This window comes from Micrasema longulum, unplaced genomic scaffold (assembly GCF_059751315.1).
Source record: "Micrasema longulum isolate JH-2025_06_02 unplaced genomic scaffold, ASM5975131v1 h1tg002966l, whole genome shotgun sequence".
Taxonomy (NCBI): domain Eukaryota; kingdom Metazoa; phylum Arthropoda; class Insecta; order Trichoptera; family Brachycentridae; genus Micrasema; species Micrasema longulum.
The window spans coordinates 21,841-42,851 of NW_028280079.1; the positions used below are offsets into that span (position 1 = coordinate 21,841).

General features: G+C 32.7%; 3 protein-coding genes across 10 annotated transcripts in view; 2 read left to right on the top strand and 1 right to left on the bottom strand.

Annotated features, from left to right (window-relative positions):
- The first annotated feature begins 278 nt into the window (after window positions 1-278).
- On the top strand, window positions 279-9,370 carry LOC148271284 (uncharacterized). The gene is made up of 2 exons (XM_088241579.1): window positions 279-4,174; window positions 4,726-9,370. Exon 1 carries the CDS (start codon window positions 390-392, stop codon window positions 4,167-4,169), a length of 3,780 nt encoding a protein of 1,259 aa, XP_088097705.1. The 5' UTR covers window positions 279-389; the 3' UTR covers window positions 4,170-4,174; window positions 4,726-9,370.
- A 3,355-nt stretch (window positions 9,371-12,725) lies between these two features.
- On the top strand, window positions 12,726-15,691 carry LOC148271285 (distal membrane arm assembly component 2). Its single transcript, XM_088241580.1, has 2 exons — window positions 12,726-13,593; window positions 15,174-15,691. The coding sequence occupies exons 1-2, from the start codon at window positions 13,184-13,186 to the stop codon at window positions 15,613-15,615; spliced, it is 852 nt and encodes a 283-aa protein (XP_088097706.1). The 5' UTR covers window positions 12,726-13,183; the 3' UTR covers window positions 15,616-15,691.
- cic (Putative transcription factor capicua) overlaps window positions 12,871-21,011 on the bottom strand; it is a 62,515-nt gene continuing 54,374 nt past the window's right edge. For all 8 annotated transcript variants that reach the window (XM_088241578.1, XM_088241576.1, XM_088241570.1 and 5 more), the window contains one exon: window positions 12,871-20,929. In XM_088241578.1, the coding sequence (XP_088097704.1) occupies window positions 20,880-20,929 (50 nt within the window). In that variant the 3' untranslated portion in view covers window positions 12,871-20,879. The remainder of the gene's footprint in view (window positions 20,930-21,011) is intronic.

Here is a 21,011-nt window from a genome sequence, read left to right on the forward strand (position 1 = left end):
GTACAAACTATTAATATATTACCCTGAAGATGTCTCCTGCAACGGTAGCCGAAACATTAAAACGAATCCATCCTGCACGGATCATTCAAAAACACGGTTAATATTTAGAACAGTGATCGTGAAAATCTACGCCCTTATTTCACACATGTTTAAAAAAAGTACCATATTTTTAGTCTCGTTATTTGTGCGGATATTTAGAAAATCTATTCCATATTGTCTATGATTATTTCGTTTTCTTAGGTTTGCTATGCTGTTCGTTATTCTTGGAATTTGGAATTTCTCATATTGGTCATAATCTATACAACAACAGGTTACCAAATGTCATTTGTTTCTAGGTTATTGTTTGAGAGTATATATTTGTACTAACAATAACAAGTAAATACTCTAAAATGTTGCCTTCTACTGGATACTTTAAAGGTATTAATTGTCCCTTTTATGAAAGCGGTTTATGTGAACGTCCGTATTGCCATTTTCGGCATACGAAAAAAGAAATATCTGATTCGAACGAACCATTTGAAAATGGAGAAATTTTACAGCAACTCGTATCAGAGGCTGTTAAGAAAGTTTTACTTCACTCTGAGAATAATCTTGATGAAAATGACGGCAGTGTCAATTCGCGATCATTGATAACCAAAGTAGTTCAAGAATTGACGCCTGCAACGAGCAATAAAAATGTCAGTTCTTCGACCGCGAAAGTGACTTACAATCCTACCCCTATTTCGGAATTAAATAGGTTTATGCCGCCAAGTAATGAATTCGTACCGGCTCCTAGTCGAAAGGAATATTTAAATCGTAAACATATTCCTGTTCCTTACACTCCACACAGACCCTCTCGAAGTCACAGCATTCGATTGACAGCTAAATCCGAAACATCTACATATCTAACGGCGTCCAGCGGCAGTGTCAAAACATTTTCATCTCAATCGAATCTCGAGAAATATACTCCCACAACAACAGAGTGTGAGTCAACTGTGAAATACCTTCCGGGTTCATTGAGCACCCACAAGCCCGCTCCATACAGCCCCATGAGCACCTCTGGTGAACCAAAGCAGTATAGTGACAGCAAGAGTAATTCCTACACTCCGACAGACAAGTCTAGCATCAGCGAGTTCAGCAACGTGTCTCTCTACACTCCCAGTGACAGTGGGTGTGTCGGTGTATCTGGAGTAACGTACAGTCCCGGGGCAGTTGTGTCAGCAGATTACAGCACCTCCAGTTACTGTCCCACCAATACCCTGTATTCCGCTATCAATATTGGAAACAAGAGTCCTTGTTATACTTCTAGTTTGACTTACCAACCAACTCCTCTAACCAAATCTACAAATCCTAAGTTTTCCAGTGACGAGGAAGATGAACCCGGTACAAAAAAAGCTCGTGTATCCAACAATGAGTTGGACGACTTAGAAGATTTGGATTCAGAATTTGAAATTTTGGGCCAGATTCTGGATGATGAAAATGATGTCAAAAAATCTTTTGCCGTTCGCAATATAGTTAGTAATAGTGAAGAACTACCCGGAAAACTGGATAAATCGAAACCTCCAGTTGTCACCAAAATAGATTCCGCAATAACTAATAAAAATCCTTCAAAATCTAAATCTTCTAGTTCTAAATCCTCTAGTTCAAGAGATCATTCCAAAAAATATACCAAATGTGAGACCAAAAGTGAGCATAAATCTGAGAGTTCTAAAAGTGAGCACAAATCCGAAAATATAAAAAGTGATCACAAATCTGAAAATATAAAAAGTGATCACAAATCTGAAAATTCAAAAAGTGATCACAAATCTGAAAATTCAAAAGGTGAACACAAATTTGACAAACAAAGCTCAAAAAGTCATAAAACCTCCAAATCGGCTCACCGAGAAAAGGATAAATCTACTTCGAGAAGTGAAGGAACCAAAGTGATTCCCAAAAACGATAGCAGTAAGGTAATTTCTAAAAAAGAAATTGACAAACACCAATCTTCAAAAAAAAGAGATGATGGAAGGACAATATCAAAAGATAAAAGTTTAAGTTCTGAAAATAAATCAAAAAGTTCATCTACTAAATCAAATGAATTAAAAAATAGACATACTGATCATAAATCTTCAAAATCATCCCACAGTTCATCTTCAAAATCAAAAAGTAACAACAGTAAAAGTAGTTCTTCCGAAAAAAAAATTAGTGCCAAGGATCATAAATCAACAAATTTGTCAAAGCAGAATTCTATTGATGAAACTTCAAAAAAATCAAAGGACAGAGATTATAAACGACACAAACAAGAAGAAAAACACAAATCAGGCAAAGATATTTCCCAATCTAAAGAATCCACTTTAATTAGTTCACCAAGTTCAGATGATATTACATCAGACACTGAATTAATTGAAGAATTTTCCGATTCTGACGAAGAACGGATTACACAGGAATGCATGCGTATATTTGAAGAATATGTTCCGTCTTCTAAAGAAGTTGTTAACCCATCTAATTCGGCCAAATTGGATAGTGCTAAAAGTGACACCATTCCTATTAGTAAGAAAAGAGTTGCGCATCTCACTAATCAAACTATTTATCGAACTCCGTCTACCGTCTTACCAGACCACAAAGGAAAAGCTGTTCAGTTAGCGAATGATCGATACTTAGCAGTTAGGAAATTCCATGAATCAAGAAAGAGACCTAGTACTGAAAATCTTCAATCCCAGTCTCAGTTTCTACCCGATGAACCCTCCTCGAGTCCTAGTGTCAGTTCCTCCAAAGTGAGAATTGCGCATGTGCCTAATGTTTCTACATTGCTATATGCCAAGAAGTCTCTACCTAAAGTACTTGAACCACCACCCAAATCCAGCATTACCACTACCCAAACAGTAACAAAGGGAACTTCAAGAGTAGCCCATATGCCAAACGAGAAGTTTTGTGACCGTCCGGGAGTATTGGAACCATTAGCTTCTAAAATACCAGTAAACATCAGATCGCGTTATCTCAACTTAATGATTGACGAATGCCTTAAAATATATCTAACTGTTGAAGATGCCTATAATCGAGCTCAACAAGAGGAATTGTACACAAATAAAAAATGTACAGCTGTCCCTATTTATAAAAATTCAGCAATATTAACTATTTCGAGGCTGCGTAAAGAAATCCAAGAAGCTGGAGGTGTTAAAATAAACAGTTCCGACTCGTCAAAAGGAAGTCTTTCGCACAATAAAGTTTTGCTGGGCAAACTCGCAGATAGTTCTTCTTGGAGCATAGAAAATAAGTATAAAAAAGAAAGTAATTTCTCAAAAGAACTCAAGGGGGTGAGATTTTATGAAAATATTTCAAGATGGGTCTTAACCGAAGAAGAGTTAAGAGATAATGGTTTCCCGCGACCCCACCCCGAAAAGAAAGAAAAAGGTCTAGCGAAAATATTCACTCAAAATACTAGACAAAAACCACAAAAAGGATTCATCAGATTATGTAGTCGTTGTAAAAAAGAATACCAAGTAGATAAAAAGGGTATGGCAGTCAGGAAGGAAGAGTGCATATATCACCCTAACAACAAATACAGGTTTAGAGGAGAAGTTAAGTATCAGTGTTGTGGCCAAGACATGACATCAGATGGTTGCCTCTCTGCATCCTGTCACGTTTATGAATATACCGATCATGACAACTTGCGTGGGTTTGTTAAAACTCTACCTAACGAAGTTTCTAGTGGTGATCATGACTATAAAGTGTATGCTCTAGATTGCGAGATGTGCTATACATCTAACGGTTTAGATCTAACAAGAGTAACTGTGATAGATAATAATCTAAAGGTTGTTTACGAGTCCCTAGTTAAACCTTTATATCCCATTATTGACTATAACACTCGATACTCTGGATTAACTGAAGAAGACATGAGAGATGTAACAACTACATTGCTGGAAGTACAGGCAACGTTTCTTCACATGTTTTCTGACAAAACTATTTTAGTTGGCCATAGTTTGGAATCTGATTTCAAAGCTTTGAAATTAATCCACGATACTGTGGTAGACACCAGTGTATTATTCCCCCACAAAATGGGCCCGCCATACAAGCGAGCTTTGCGTAATCTAACTTCCGAGTATTTGAAGAAAATTATTCAAAATTCATTGGAAGGACACGACAGTGCAGAAGATGCCACTGTTTGTATGGAATTGTTAATCTGGAAATTAAAAGAAGAACTGAAAACTAGATAAAAAAGGTGATTTAATTGTTAAAGAATATTTTTAATTGTGGTCTCTTCCCATTATTAAACAGTTGTACACCCTGATGTTGGAAGTTAAATAGGCGATAAAATAAATTCAATTATTTTTTTTTAAATTGAGATTTTCGTTTTAAAAGAAATCATTCAATATAAAACTGAGGCCTCTTGTTATAGACGGTTTTTTATCGTATTAATGGGCCGGTGAGAAACAGTAGTCCTTGTTGACAATTCGTTTATTCGTACTAGCCCATACAATACTGTCCAACGGACGATACAGTGCAAAAAACGGGTACACACTAGTTGCAAAAATGGTAGTTAACAAAGGTCCTGAAGACACATTTTGCATCTATGAAAAATCCGATATTTTAGTATTGAAATAATTTTAAAATTTAATTAGTAATGATAGGATACTTACATATTGTTTTTTTTTTAAACCAGGGTTTATCTAAGCTTTTCAATAACACTACCTAGATCTTCTCTTATTGTTTGTACTAATAATTGTATGCATATTTATTAATCTTTAATTTGGTGCGAAATTCCAATTTTAGTTCTGGTGCTATCCATTGCAGCTTCTTGCAGCCTGACAATTGTTTGGGCAAATGAGTTGTGTTAAAACCTTCAACTATGATAGAGAATCTCTCAACCATACAACTGAAGCAAGCCATTCACTCATCTGGATTGCTTCTGTACAAGTAACATCACAGCTAACAATCTCAAATTTGCAAGTCCGCCACAACTATTTTTGCAATGAAAATAATATAAGTACACTCTATGTGATAATACTTTAATCTTTGTTTTATAACTGTTTTTTATTTTTCAATATCCTAGGTAAAGGACCCATTATATGTATTATTTTGAATCTGATGGAATATTGATAAAATATGTGAATATATTATCAAATTATAAGTGATAATATGTTAAAGAATATAACATATTATATCATAGTATGTCATTTTCCTCCCTAAAATAATATTTTGTATTTATTTTTTGTCGTAAGTAGGGACCTAGAAGCTTGTGGCATTTCGCAAAAATTACATTTCCAGTGCGAAATTGTGGCAAATATTGTGTATATTTTGTTACTAAAAATATGCATAGTGTGCCACTTATGTTTAAACTAAATCAATTCTTATTCAGTAAATATTTTCATCAAATTTATTAATTACTCGGAGAGATTTCATGCATTTAATAAATTGTTTTGACTATAAAATTCAATAAATAATCATTTACTGATATTCCAACAGAGATGGACGCCTTTGAGAAGGGAATATGTAAGTTTTTTAAAAAAGTTTACAAAGTTTTGTCCTGTCATTGGCTAGTTATAGAGTAATAATGTGCACTCTGTGCTTTACCGCTCGCATTTTAACTATTATGAAATGAAATAGTATTTGAAAAAACTATTTCTATTTCGTATGTAGTGAAAATTGTATTTTGTAGATATATTTGTTTAACTTGTGGCCCTTTTATATTTTCAATTCATAAATATATGTGATATTGTTCATTGATTTCCCTTGCGTCTACAGTATTCTCGTATTGTATTAGTAACATTGATTATCTACATTACATATAAAAATATTTTTGATCTGTCCCATATAAGAACCATTGTCTTGGTAGATTATTTTCGTATTGTTTTCTTTATTCAGTTTTTCTACCCCCAAATCCAAAAATGTAACATTTTACATATTTTTAACCCCACTGTATTTTCTACTAGTTATCTGCTCTCTAAACAGACCTGTAGATTATATTAGAATGGTTGTATTTCTACAACATTGATTGATGGACTTCATAGTGTAGATATTAGCCCTTGTGTTGGCACACACAAGGTCCGGCATTTGATTCTTGCTTAGATCAATTACTATGGTTTTTTTATTTTTTATTCTACTTCATAGATTTTCACAGCCCTTTAGATGCTGATAGCATTTTTTCAGTGTCACTGTGCTAGCTGCGTATAATATCAGCCCCAATACTGAACGCTACAATGCAACCCAAAGCATTGGCACCTAGTGCTCTCGAAATACAGCATAACAACTGAGAAAAATGCTATCAGTATTTTTCCTTCTCTTAATATGCTCTTTTTTTTCATTTATGTAAAATGTTAATATATAACAAAGTGTTGATATTCTTTAGTTCGAAGAAAACTATCTTGTGTTAAAATTGGTAATATTATAAAATCAGAATTTGTATTGAATTTATATCGCTCGTCACGTCTGTTGTTCTGTATAAAATACACCAAGGTAAATATTGAGGCTTTTGAAACTAACACAGAATCCTCCGGGTGCAGTTTTTTATAAATAACAATAAACATTTTATTTCAAATCAATTTATTACCCCTCGAGACGGTAAAATCTACACTTCTAAGGTTTACATATACATATTCTTAAATGTCCTTTTTTAGAATGGTTCAAATACACTTATTTGCTGACTTTACTGTTGAAATGAATACAGTTTTGTATCAAAGAATTTTCCTATGTTTTTTCTGAAGGCTAACTAAATAAAATTTTATAGTATTATAATATAATATTTGCACTTTACCATAGAATGCAATATACATATATAGTTATGTGGGACTGAATTGTGGCCTTAGGTGTGAAATAATATCTATTGAGTAGATTATTCAGTATGCTTATTGAATTATTTTGCTACTATCTTTTGCTATTAAGAGATGTGTGGTAAATTCATATGTAAACGTTTATTGTGTGACCATATAATGTGTTTGGATGAAAATGTCGTCAATTTACTTAAAAATCCACCGCTCTTGTTTAAACTATCGTGCCTTAAATTTTAAGAGAAAAGATTTCTTTAAACACTTTAAGATCTTAACATGACTTTTTTTGACAATTACCTGCCTCCTTTAAAAATAATTATGGGAATCCTTAAATAATATTTTGTAGGTTACGATAGTTAATGTGGGACAAGTGAAAATTATCATTGTTTTGTAAATACACTTAAATAATTGCGTTGACACTTTCAAGAAGTCTTCAGTTGACATAAAGAACATGAGAATAAAATAAAACAATGTAAAACAATATAGATTGAGAACTATATTTAAAGGGATATGAAAGTCTAGGCATTTACTGATCAATGTCCCATCCATTGACTGGTTTAGGTGATTATTTTAGACTATTTTCAATATTTTGTCATATTTGGACATCAACACTTTTTCAGGTCTTTCATTTGTTGATTTTTGTGAATTAAAAGAGCCGAAAAAATTATTGATATTGCTGAGATTCTATGGAATCATTTTACAAATGTATTATTTTCTGGATCCAGGCAGATGAAGAATACAAATCTACGTGTGAAATGAAAACAGTATCCTGGACGAGCGTTTTCGATTTGTGGCTACTCAGATAAAAAAATCTTAGATAAGTGGGCCCCGTAGTGTAGTTGTTGGCGCACTCGCCTGCCATTCTTCAGGTCTCTGGTTCGATTCCCGGCAGGGTGGGCGTGAGGTATTTGTTTAAATGGTGGTTTAGCCCTGAAATATTTCACTTTTCTTGGACTGGTACCTGAAGTATAAGACCTTCCCCTATGCAACAAAAATGTATGCATCTAGATATGCTGCGATTGGAGTGCCAATCCACTGCCTTATGGATTGAGTAATGATGATTATTATTTGACAATTGAGAGAATAATCGTTGCAGTGCGTAAAGTTATCACTCAAACCAACCAATGGCATATGCCTAGACTTCCATATTACCTTTTTTTAAATATCCTAAACTTGTTTTTGAAATATTTTATTTATTCCATCGATTTTAAAACAAGTTATTTACAAAAATAAACACTATGGTTAGATTTTTTCAACTGCTTTTAAATATGGACATTTTGGCAATACAGATAAGAAGAAAATCTGAACATCATTTTTTTTCAGTTTTTTTTTCAAGCATCTCAACTTTTTGTTTATGATAGTATTTTAAGAATATTAAAAGAAGTATTTTTTTATTAAATAACACCTTAAATGATTAATATGTTTTGTACCTGGATCTTATTAATTTGCATTTATTTAATGTAATTTCAAACATCCAGAGGTTGTTTTGGACACAGTGCCAGTGGGGAGTACCTATTTATACGTATATGATTTCATGAAATGCAATATTGCTAAGGGTGTTCATCTTAGTTTTCCATCTTAAATGTGTTCCACACATTCGAACTGTGGTTTATTTCACTAAAATGTTGTGTAATTTTTCCAAATATCTTTTATTTATATCGCTAGCCCAAAGCAGTAGTGAGATATCTCTGAAAAACGAATTCTGAGATAATCGGACTTCTAGGTTTGAAAAGAGTGTTTGACTGAATTAACTTATTTAAAGTAGATTGTGAATACTTTAATCTCAAATCGATCAACCATCTAACTTCAGTGTTATATTCTTTGAAAATATCAAATTGTTTAATTTACTAACATGTCTGCGTGTTAATCTAAAAATTGGAAATTTTGGGTTTATCTCACTGTTACTTTGGGCTAGCGATATATGGAAACAAGAATGGCTCTATTATTTATATTAAACGTAAGATTAGTTACATAGGCTTAGCACATATCCTTGCACTGTTTCAAAATCGACAAATAATATTTACATTTGACTAAAACTGTTTATTTATAGTATAAGTATTTAGAAAACCTGTATATAAATTTGTTTCATTTTGTATCTTATGTATTTTTTTACTTTTCAACAATATAGTATGTACATTTTAGGTACCCAAAACAGCAATAAATTCTTTGTACATATTATTGATAAGAATAAATTTATTTATGTATGTTAATTAAAATTAAGACCATTAATAAAAAATAAATAGTTTTTGTCTATAATTTTTTATTTTATTTCCTTTTATTCTTTTTATTTATTTTAGATAGACTGTTGTGTGAAAATAATAATTACTTGGTAGTTGGCTTTCAAACATTTATTCATTTATGTACAAGTTCGTTTGCACCTTATAATTAATAATTATAACATTTTATTGGTAAACATATTTACCACTTTGTACAGTAGCTTTAAAAAATAAATAATCTAGACTCTTTATTTACTCTATTCTCTTCTCAAAAATGTTTTCCCTCTCTGTTGCAACAATTTTAGTCTAGACTTGTTTAATTCATTTGGAGATATGTATGTAATAAATATATAGGTGGACCCCTTGTTATTTGACTATCACTCCCCCCGCAAATGTAAAGTATATAATTCTGAACAATAAAAAACTGAGCCTTTTCGGTTTAACGAATTTTCAGATTACTGGAATCTTAAAAAAATAAAATAAACTTTTTGCATATTGTTTGTCAGTAAAATTGTTTTATTCATGTTATAAGGCATAGTAGGTATATTATATGTGATAATTATGTATTTCTTTTATTTTTTAATCTGGATTTTTTTTCCGACCAGCACCTTCTGATATGCTTTATCACTCAATTGAGGCAAAATCATATTCTGGTGGGGTTCCACATTGAGTAGAGTATAGTTGGGAGGAAAAAATAAAACTGTAATTTGTTCATCATCGCTTATAAAACCAGTGCAATTTCAATGGCCAAGAGCAGTATCAAGTAACCGTAAGGCTTTTGGAGGAAGCTTTAATTCCTTTAGCTCCCTCTCCCTTAACCCGATGCTATGGTTAGGGTTACAGACATTAATACTGTACATAATTTTTAAATATGTTGTTAATAATATAAGTAACTTCAAAATTAACATATTATAACAGCGACGGAGAACATTTTTGAGAAAAGTATATGAAAGTCTAGGCATTTATACGGTTTATACTTATGGTGGTCTTCACCAGAAAGAACATGTAAAGAAAGCTCACCGATCTTGGGGAGCAATTGATAGATTGATAGATGTCAGCACATGCCAAACAAGTGTGTATTGCTGTAATTGACATGGCGCGGCTGGTATCTGGCTGCCTTAAGCTCACACTGGTGCACAAACTTTAACCTATAGTGGGAATCGCTTCACCTAACATCGGGAGAAATTTAGCAGCGGATACTGAGAGACAAACAGATCTATGACCCTAGACACCCCCTTTACAACCATCGAATGGCTCCTCCGAGACTGGGATCGGGAAAGAGTTTCATAAAAGCCTCAACTTGCCCAAGCAAGTCAGGTCTCCAAAGACCTCTGCAGAAAAACGCAGTGGATCTGTGGAGAGATGAACTCGGTGATAGGCTCTGGATAATGCCATCCGAAAACACAAACATCGCCCACAATTTGGACTTCCTTACGTAGAAAGCTCTCAACAGACTGAGAGTAGGGGTGACTAGGTGCAAATATAATCAACAAAGGTGGGGTTTTCTGGAGGGAGATGACATGAGCTGCGATTATGCAGGATGATTCTCATCTGCTGTGGTATCCACAAATGCAGCTGAATGTGCAAAAATCGAGGGCCCCCTGTATCCTGGATATTATTTTATTTTATTTTTATTTATTAAGGAAAAACAACCGTTGTTATATAAGAATACAAACTTATTTCGAGGCACTTTACAAAAGTTATTATAAAATTATATTTAATGAGTCTACTGTTTACCAGTCTGAAGATGCCCGTCAGAGGGTGAAAGTGATAATTGTTCACACTACGCTTATTCCTTTCCTTTCCTTCTAAGGTATAAATTAGTTAAATGATTTAGTTTTCTAAGTTTACTACATGTTTACTTTAATTAATTGGTTTTTTATTACATATATTTTAGTCAAAATAAATTATTGTAATTTAGTTTCATTAGAAATAATATTAAGTAGATAATAATTTTAACTTCAATATTATATGCAAATGTATTCAAGAAAGTTAGTGTTAAAAAGAGACAATGAATCAAAGTAATAAAAGAGGAAGAAAGAACAAAGACTTGCTCGGGCGTTCAATAAAACTGCCGCAGCCCTTAGAAACAAAGTAGTCAAAAATCAGTCGTAACGCAGCCGAAAAGGGGAAATTAGTGAAAGGGAGTTAAAGTGGAAGTGGTGGTGTCGAATGGATCATCGGTCAATGCCAAAGATCGGCGCCGTTGACACGTACAATTTACAGCCTCCGAAATAATCTTTTCTCATCTAAATTTTTCTCAATCTCGCTACCGTCTCAATAACAAACGACCCCAGATTTTACAATCAAGCTTTCACTCGGGATAATTTTCCGAAATATCGATGGCATAAAGATATCACTCTATATATACGTCACACTTATTGAACGTACTCTGGATTAATGAGATGATGAGTCAAGAAAATTAATGTTTTTTTTTTATGATTTGATTGGCTACTCTGACTGTCAAAATATTTTTACATATTTGACATAACCCACAGACTACAGATGAATATAATCGACTAAATTTACTAATCGAATGATTAGTAATTAAATGAATGAAATAATCGAATGAATCATTCGAATGAATGATTCATGAAAATGACAATAGACACATAAATTTATTCAAAGACAAACTCCGTTTTTCGGTAGAAATATCTATGCTTTGGGAATACTGGGTACTTTTTTTCCTTTATGAGAAAGAGCCTTCTACCAAAATGTGATAACATTGGCCAAAAACAAGTTACATAGATTTACAGATTAAAATTAAAAACAACACAAACAGAAAGGAATAACAATATTAACACAAGCAAAAAACAATACCTGTATTATATGAAAACTTCAAGTTAGTTCTAGAATATTTTCAAATATTTTGAATTTTTATTTTACTTTAACTAATAATATTATTTTTTATTTCTAGAAAGCCGGGATTTTATTTATAGAAAGCTGGGACGCGAATACTAAAAAAGTCGTGTGTTTATTGTAAGTAACCGTAATAAAAAAGTAATCCAGAAAAAAAAAAAAAACGATTTTCAAACAAACAAATAGGAAAATGGAAACATGGTTAGAAAACTAAAAAATACCATCTGTATTACGGATTTAAAAAGCAACCAATTAATAAGTATATAGGTAGGTACGACAGTTTTTTTTTTAAACTATGACAATAATAATGTAAACCATGATCCTTACTTTATGGTATTAAGAAATATTTACATGGGTATAATTATGGTCTGTGGTTATCATTACTTGACATAACTTAATATTTATCTGTCAAACAAAGGATGTAAATTAAAATATTTTTGTTTCATATTTATTGTTTAGGTCATGCATGTAAAACTACAATCAGCTGTTATTGTGTTGATATTTCAGATCGGGTGGATTTGATATCAACTATTATATAATCTGTGTTATTAAGTACACAAATAGGCTAGCAGTAGACCCATAAACAAACGTCACTTTATTTTATTGTTGAATGATGAATTTTATTATAGGTATAATGTACATTTTTATTTTACCAATGCTGACATAACTACAAAAAAATAAAAGCATTTTATTTCAACCATCACACACGTCCGCTAGATCCCAGCGCCCATTACGTCATTACGAATTAGTTGGCGATGAAAGTAGTTGAATGAAAGTAGTCGGCGTAAAGCTCGCCCATTGGTCTATTTGTAGTCGAATGAATTTTACGCACGCTAATTGGTCTATTTGCATTCGAGTGATTTCAGTACTTTGGAAATTACTAATTCATTCGATAGCCGGCGTAAAGCTCGCCCATTGGTCTATTTGTAGTCGAATGAATTTTACGCACGCCCATTGGTCTATTTGCATTCGAGTGAATTCATTCGACTACATTACTGCATTCGGGCTTTCATTCGACTAAATTTAGTAATTGAATGTAGTCGACTACTTTCATCGTTACCACATACTAAAGGCATATACTGACATAACCTATAATCGTGTATGATCGTGTATAAACCCTGATTATCACGCTCATGTGGCGCTACATGCCTGTTCTATAATATATAAGTTACAACCAAAAATCTTATAACTCAACGAACCCAACCTCAGCGACCGCGGAAACTCGGCATCTATATTCGAATTCGACACAATCGAACTACCTAGAATCTTAGAAAATCTCCTGGGTTATGTCGGATAATTTGTGGTTGTGTTCGATCAAATCCCAAATTTAGATATTTTTAAGAAGACTTTTAACAATTAATCTGACAATTTATCTCCCTCTCCATAGTTATGTCGCTATATTTCTCTAAATTTGTACCAAGTATAAAATGTCGTCAAACTCAGTTATTGCGATTTTCCAACTATATTGACACAAAATACAACAGAGATGAAAAAGGCCCCCAAAAGAAAATTATTCATGGGCAAGAGTATCCTTCCTGGAAAATACCCGTCTCTGAAACTCCGGGGGAATTTCAGACAAAGTTTAGGTATTTTCAATCTGACAAGCTGCAAAATCCTGTATTTCTGAGACTGGGTCAATACCCTGTAGAAAATTGGCCCAGTGGAATAAAACAATGGTTTTTAAGAAAACATGAAGAAACTATAGTTTCATTTCAAGCATACAATGCTGAAAGAGTTAATGCACTAGGAACCAATTTAGCAGTGGCCCATTTTATTATTTATCGTGGTGGTGCTATCAAGTAAGTTTTTTTGTTTCAACCTTTTAAATTTCGTTGAGGGTAGTGGAAAAGTTCAATATTTTTTAAATGTGCATCTATGCTAGAGAGAAAAATATCTTAAACTAAACGCAATATACAAATTGTGTTACAAATGTCTTTAAACTAGGTGCTTGAATACAAAAACCTCAACTGATGTAAAAATAAATTGTGATCAGAATTATACGAGGGTTGCTACTTAAGTTTTGAGATAGACAAGTAAAAACAAATATTTATAATTTAAAATGGCTTTATTGTTTTTCAAAATATTTTCCTTGAAGATCAATACACTTTTGCATGCATTTGAACCAATTTTTAAAGCATTTTTTCTAGTCCGATTGAGGTGCTTCCAAAACATGTGATTTTAACGTATCAACCGCTTCTTCAGGCGTCGAAAAACGTTGACCTCGCAATTTATTTTTGATATGCGGGAATAAGAAAAAAATCATTGGGTGCCAAATCAGGACTGTACGGCAGATGACCCATCAATTCAATGTTTTAAATGCTCAAAAATTAACACGTTTGAGCTGATGTGTGACAGCTTGCATTGTTGTGGTGGAGAATGATTTGTCTTCTACAATTGGTTTCCCTTATTTTTCCGAACATTTCTGGGAAGACAGGTGGTGTACTATTCAGAATTGACCATTCTGCGTTGCCGTATTCGAACAGTGGCGACATGTCCAGTTATTCCTAGAAAACAGGCGACCATTTGCTTCGAAGTGCTTCGTGCGCGAACAACTTTTGTTGGATTTGGCTCGTCTTGAAAGACCCATACGACTATATGGACCCAATCGACTGATTGTTGTTTAGTTTCGGGTTCATATGCATAGATCCATGATTTATCGCCTGTCACGATCTTATAGACGTCAGATGAATTTTTCAAACATTTGTTGCACCAATCGACACGAGCCTATTTTTGAGCGATTGTCAAATTATGCGGTATCCAATGCGAAAAGATCTTTTTTATGACTAAATTTTCATGCAATATTGAATGTATGCGAGTGGAACTAATGCCCAAGCATGCCTCAATCTCACGGTATGTCACATGATGATCTTGCAATATCAGTTCACGCAAAGCATCGATTTTTTCTGGCACAGCAGCCGATTTTGGACGACGAAATTCATCCTGTAACGAAGTGTGACCATGATTGAATTTAGAAAACCAGCGAAACACGGTGGCTCGAGATGGTGCTTCATCACCAAAAGTCACAGCGAGTTGATCGGCACACTGTTGTTTTTAATCCACGTCAAAAGTCATAGAAAATCATCGCACGAAAATGTTTACACTTTAGTTCCATTTTTTCAACTAAATTAATTTTTCAAGTATCTGTAAACAACACAAATATCACTCGTATGACAAAATGTTCCAAGTACGTTTACCATTAAAAAAGGCAAACTTTACGATGACAATGACATCAGTTTTTTACAGCTGGGGTGATCGTGCATTTACCACAGCTCATCGCTCCTTCAGCTCATCACAATCTCAAATAGCTTGTTAAAATATTTGTCAATTTACCAATAAATCCTACAAATTATGAATACATACTTTCCTGTATATTTTTTAGATTTCTGCAAGGAGAATGGATAAAAATGGAAAAAAAACAAAAAAAGGCCCTAATCCCAAACACATTTTACCCGGGCATATTTGTTGAAGAAATTGACTGTGAAAATTTCCAATATGGAGGTTTACGATACGAGGGACTACTGAATTTTGAGGGACTAGATTTTTTAAAATGGCTCTCTTTAAAGGGTAATTCACACATCGATGATTGGTGTTTGGACAGGTTGAGTCGCCTTACTTGTTCTTCTCTAGAATATCTGGATCTTCAAGGTTGCTCAGTAACATATCGGGGAATCCAAGTTCTACACAGAATGGAAAAACTCAAATTACTAATACTAGATTTAGAAGAGACAGAGCTATTAGAATATACGGTGGCAGCATTACAAGAACTCAACCCAGAGTTATTAGTAAAATATAATACTAAAGAACCACCACTTGTTGCTTAATTTTAGTCCATTCGGCATATTGAATAATGAATTAACATACTTGCAATAAAATAAAACACAATTTTCTTATAATAAACTTTAGTTTTATTCCTCCAATCATTGAATGATATTTGATACAACTTTATTAATTTGAACTCAGTTCTATGGCCCGAAACATGGCTTTGTCAACAACCGTCAATTTGTTAGCTTCTTGTACAATAAACTTGTTGAGTTTCCTTAATTTCTGTATCTCTCGTGTTGGTCCGTAAGTTGGATGTACATAATACAGTTTATTTGTATTTTATAAAACCGAATATGTTTTTTGTTATACGATGTGCTCCAGTACAATAATGATGAAAATATTTACACTTTGATTAACATTGACTAACCACATTTATGGGATTCTCTCCTAGGCCCTTAAATGTAATGCTCGTTACGCAAAAATATGTTGCGCTACACTACTGAAACACTTTAACACGGATATGGTACTATATAATTGCTTTTTTTCTACTTTTGAATGTTATGGAAATAGAGAAGATGAATTAATATAGTATGAGCACACTCTACAAAAGTAAAACGAATATTTGTATAAAAGAATTGACTCACAATAGCTGACAGTGTCTAGTGTCAGATAGACTTAGATAAATTACTTTTACTGCACTCTCGTTTCTAAAGCAAAATTTCATTCAAATATAATAAGAGATCAACGGCTAAGAAATCAAATTGATATAAATAATCAACATAATTCTATGCACATAAAAAACAATCCTTTCACATTTAGAGAAGGATTAAACAAATGAAAATGATTACAGTAATGTATAAACATTCTCAACAATCTCAATTTAGTGTAAATTAAAACTAAATAATAATACAAAATCAATAAAATATATATAGTATATATAAGCACCTCAATATTATTTATTAGCCGAGCAGTGTGATAACTGACCAAATTTTATATCTTTATTTGTAATCAAACCTACAAAGATTTCTTTCATTTGTGAATTTAACCGCTATTTGTTTAAATGTGAATTGTGAGGATATTCTTATTGTTTGTAAGAATAAACCAGCACTGCAGAAGTAGTAAAGCATTATTTTAATTCAAATGGGTCTTGAAAATGTATTCTTCAAGCGAAATGAATAAATTATTTGGTGTATCTGAACAGAGCCGGACCTCGCATAGGTTCAGTTGGCACAAAGAACCGGACACTTGCTTACAAGAGAGGGGAGAATAATGTGTTCATGTTAATTTACAAATTTGTATATTCCCATCTTTTCCCGGGGCATTAGATCCGGCACAGTATGTGAAGCAAGAACAAAAAATTATGACCCAATTTTTTTCCTTGAATGAATTAAATTATAATTATTTTGAATGCTGTATATTGACCGTATATTCATAAATTAATATATTTTTAAAAATTGCGACAAAAGCACAATAATTACTGAAATAAAAGTTGTCAAGCTCCAAATAAAACAACAGCGATATGTGAATAAAACAACCCAAGTATTAAATCTTGCAGTCTTTTGTCTATTTTGTACATAAGATGAATGTTAAGGCAACCCAAGGGAGAACTCCTTAGACTTATCTAAAGTTATGATGTAGAAAAAAATATTTCGCCAACATCATTTTTTAATTTTTACATTGAGATTACTTAAAAATATTTTGACTAAATTTATCCCCATTTTGAAATAAAGACGTGCTCTTGACAGCGTGAGTTATGCTTCCTAAATAGCAACACCTGTTACGGAGTAAAGAATATAGACACGCTATTCATTCATTTTTGTTAAAAAAATTAATTAATAGCGTAATTTATTCATTTTTATTTGAAAAAATATTTGTTCTCTTAGTGAGCACTTGTAATAATACGTGAATTTGTTTGAAAATATTTCTAAATTCAAAACACTGATGCCTCTTGATTTTATCTGCATTTCATAAAATTGTCGTGTGAAGTTATTCTCCCATTAACCGCTCAAATGCCAGAGCGTGGATCTCAGCTATCAATTTTGGTTCCCGTTGAGTGCCAGAGCTGAGATCTGGGCTGCAAAATCTTTAAGCGGAATTTGCCTTATTTACTACTAATTAATACCAGCCATTAATACAGTGCCATAACAGTGTCGAAAACCGTATTCAACAGATACGGTTTTCGGCTTTGGCTTTTGGTTTTTCGATTTTGTAAAATAAGTGGTTTTTTTTCAGAAAGATAATAAATTTGAAATGTATTTAGGGAGAGATTCAAGTAATGAAATCTCTAACATTGTCAGTATTTCAATAGTTTTATTAAAATAAAGTGACTGTTCGCGGAATAAATTCAACATGAGCCTTTTTGTAAAAAGTATTCAACAGTTAATGCCTACACTGTTTATGCCAGTTTATGGCAAATTTCATAAAGATTTTAGAAATATATAAAACATGATATTAAGATAGAACAAAATTGCGATTTTTATGAATAAATTAGCACAACGAACAGGTAGATGTGTTAAAAAATGAACGCCATAGACTAAAGAAGGTGTTCATTTTATCCAGTATTTGTATGAATACCGCACTGTTTTACTACTTTATTGATAACCTGTATATCTTACAATAATTTTTATTGAAAAATGCACAGTTTTGTGATGCAGTCTTTGTTTTATTGGTTTTTTTCTAAGACAAAGTACAACATTTTATTTATCACTCTAAGAATGTCGCGCTATAATATCATATGGACATTACTGCAGAGTTAAAAGGAGGCAACATACAGTTTATATAGAGGCCAGCCCAAAAGTGGAATCATCAGCGAATACGTTCTGTTTTCACATAAAAATTATGATCGCAAAGACTCAAAAATCAGTGCGTGCAGGCAAAATGCTCGGCAGTTGGGGTACATTTTGCATCCCGCTAATTTGGCATTCGAGCGGTTAATTACACAAATAATGCAGTCTCTGAGATAAATAACGTGGAATATTACATAATATTGTACATTGAATTATCCATAATAAACTTGTAACAGAGTTTTACACTCGACAGAGTGTGATACAACTTCACAACAATGTTGTTTACTACGTACTGTGGTGATATAAGATAGTGTATAATACCAAAATGTGAATTACGTGCATTGACTGTAAATATAAATCTACTGTTAATTAAATGGCTAGGGCCGAAACACATTGATTACTTAACATACAATTTGCAGCTATCAACACTAACACATAATTCTAATTGAATTATGATTTTTAAAATGAAAACATCTGTTAAATCATATTTATGTTTCCATCCGTTTTAAGTTCACATTTACAACAGAAAAATATTTATTCATATTGATATTGGAAAAACTAACAGTTGCGTCAAATATGTATTTTTATGCACAGATGAGAACTTCAGAACACGAATAGCTGAATAAACAGTTAACATGGTTAGTCTGCATGTTCCGTGTATGTATAATATACAAATACTACCCAAAACGGTTTATAATTTACTCTACCTATTTTAAATGTAAATTTTTCATTAAGTATAATTTTTTTCAATACAAGATAAGTAGTAATATTGGTCGTAGCACTTAGAAAGTAAGCGTCGGAAATATCAAATTTGAGAAAAAAGACGGCTTCTTAAAAACAGAACATTCCAAATAAAGTGTTAACACAGACTAAATAAAGTTATCACTCCGTGATGTCAGTTCCCTATCTTTTCATAGTTTGGCAATATTTACAATCTCATTTCCAAAATAGCCTCTCTGACTAACTAGAAAGCAGAACGGAACACCTGACAACACGCTATTGCCAACATCACTATACTTAGACATCATATATAATATATGCATGTGACATTAACAATAACCGAACAATGATTACTGAGTAACTAAAATGAAATAAATTGTAGAATATAACAACCCACTTACTTTATATACTTCTGCATACTTATCTAATCAACGATTCAGGGATAATCATCTCGCTGTTACAACAATTTAAAAATTCGCTACTAATATTTATATAATTTTATTTATCAACCATTTTTCTAATGCAGTCCCTCGACATGTGCTATAAGAATATTGAATTTGTCTAAATCGCTCTCAAGCTATGCAATGAGAGAAATAAACATCCTACTAAAATATTAACACACATTATACAATATTGTGGCACAAAATCATTTCAAGATGCTACAAACAAAATGTTACATCGTCAATAATACGCTTCGAGGAAGACATAAAGGTGCGGAGCCAACTCGTGTGAGGAATTACTTGCCGATATAAACAGAATTAGAACTAACTTCTCAATAGCACAGCTGTAAAGGAAGGGGATTCTGACGACGATCTACATTTTCTGTATCCGGACCAAACATTCACAGTACAAATAATCATTCCATACATTTGATAATAATATATTGAGTTATTTCCTCTTTTTATTAATAATTCTCTGTTTTTTGTTCCATATAATATAAAAACTCTTCTTACATTTCTAAACTCTTACTCGCTATATCATTGCACACCATCTAACACATAGTTCTGTTAAGCTCCCGGTGTGTACTATCACAAGATCCCAGGGGACGAGGATGCTTTCAACACGTTACTTGGGAATATTAACTAAATATAGAGGGTTATTGCGACTTCTACGAACAATACAACTACTAATTATATGTAGGTAATGTAATACGCTGTAGGAGCCTTCATTACTAAATAATGTAACATAAAACAGGATATCACGAGGTAACCCAATCAAATAATTAAGTAAGATTATGTCAAATCAAATAATATAATCTATAACTGGTTTATGTTTGTCATCATGTAAAAATATTAAAATCTTAATTAGTTATTAAAGCTACAAATGTCAAATAAAATATTTTACCGACTTCTCCATATAATTGATCAATTGATTATCAAACAAATAAGGTTATATATTTCACAACCTTCCAATCATTAAAAAGATTAATAAAAAAAGAATAACTTCCCACTAAAATATCAAACACGGTAGTTGTAAATATATTAAACAAAACAATATTATATGACAGTTTATCACGATGCCATATTATGCTATAATAATATTTACATATAACAAAGGGGAAACATCTACACGTGTCGAATAAGAGTTCTCGGGTAGAAGGCTCGAACTTGTCAATGTGCACCGATAATACTACATATATATTTATATATATATATAACTTGTCCCTTATACAATAAGGGTGTTCATAATACGTAGAATATTAAGTTAGGCGTACAACAGTGTAGCGAAATAAGATCAGACTGTATAGTGTACTTTGCAACTGAGGTAATGGGTAACTAGTTGCGAGGCAGAGCTATAATGGAGATGGTGATGTTTTGCTAACTGCTGCGATTGTTGCCACTCGGTGTCACCGCCGGAGAGTTGATCCCTGGACATTCAACAGACTATTAGTTCAGAACAATTACAACTCTTCACTTTTATTCGAGGCTGCAGTGCGAGAAACGTGATTG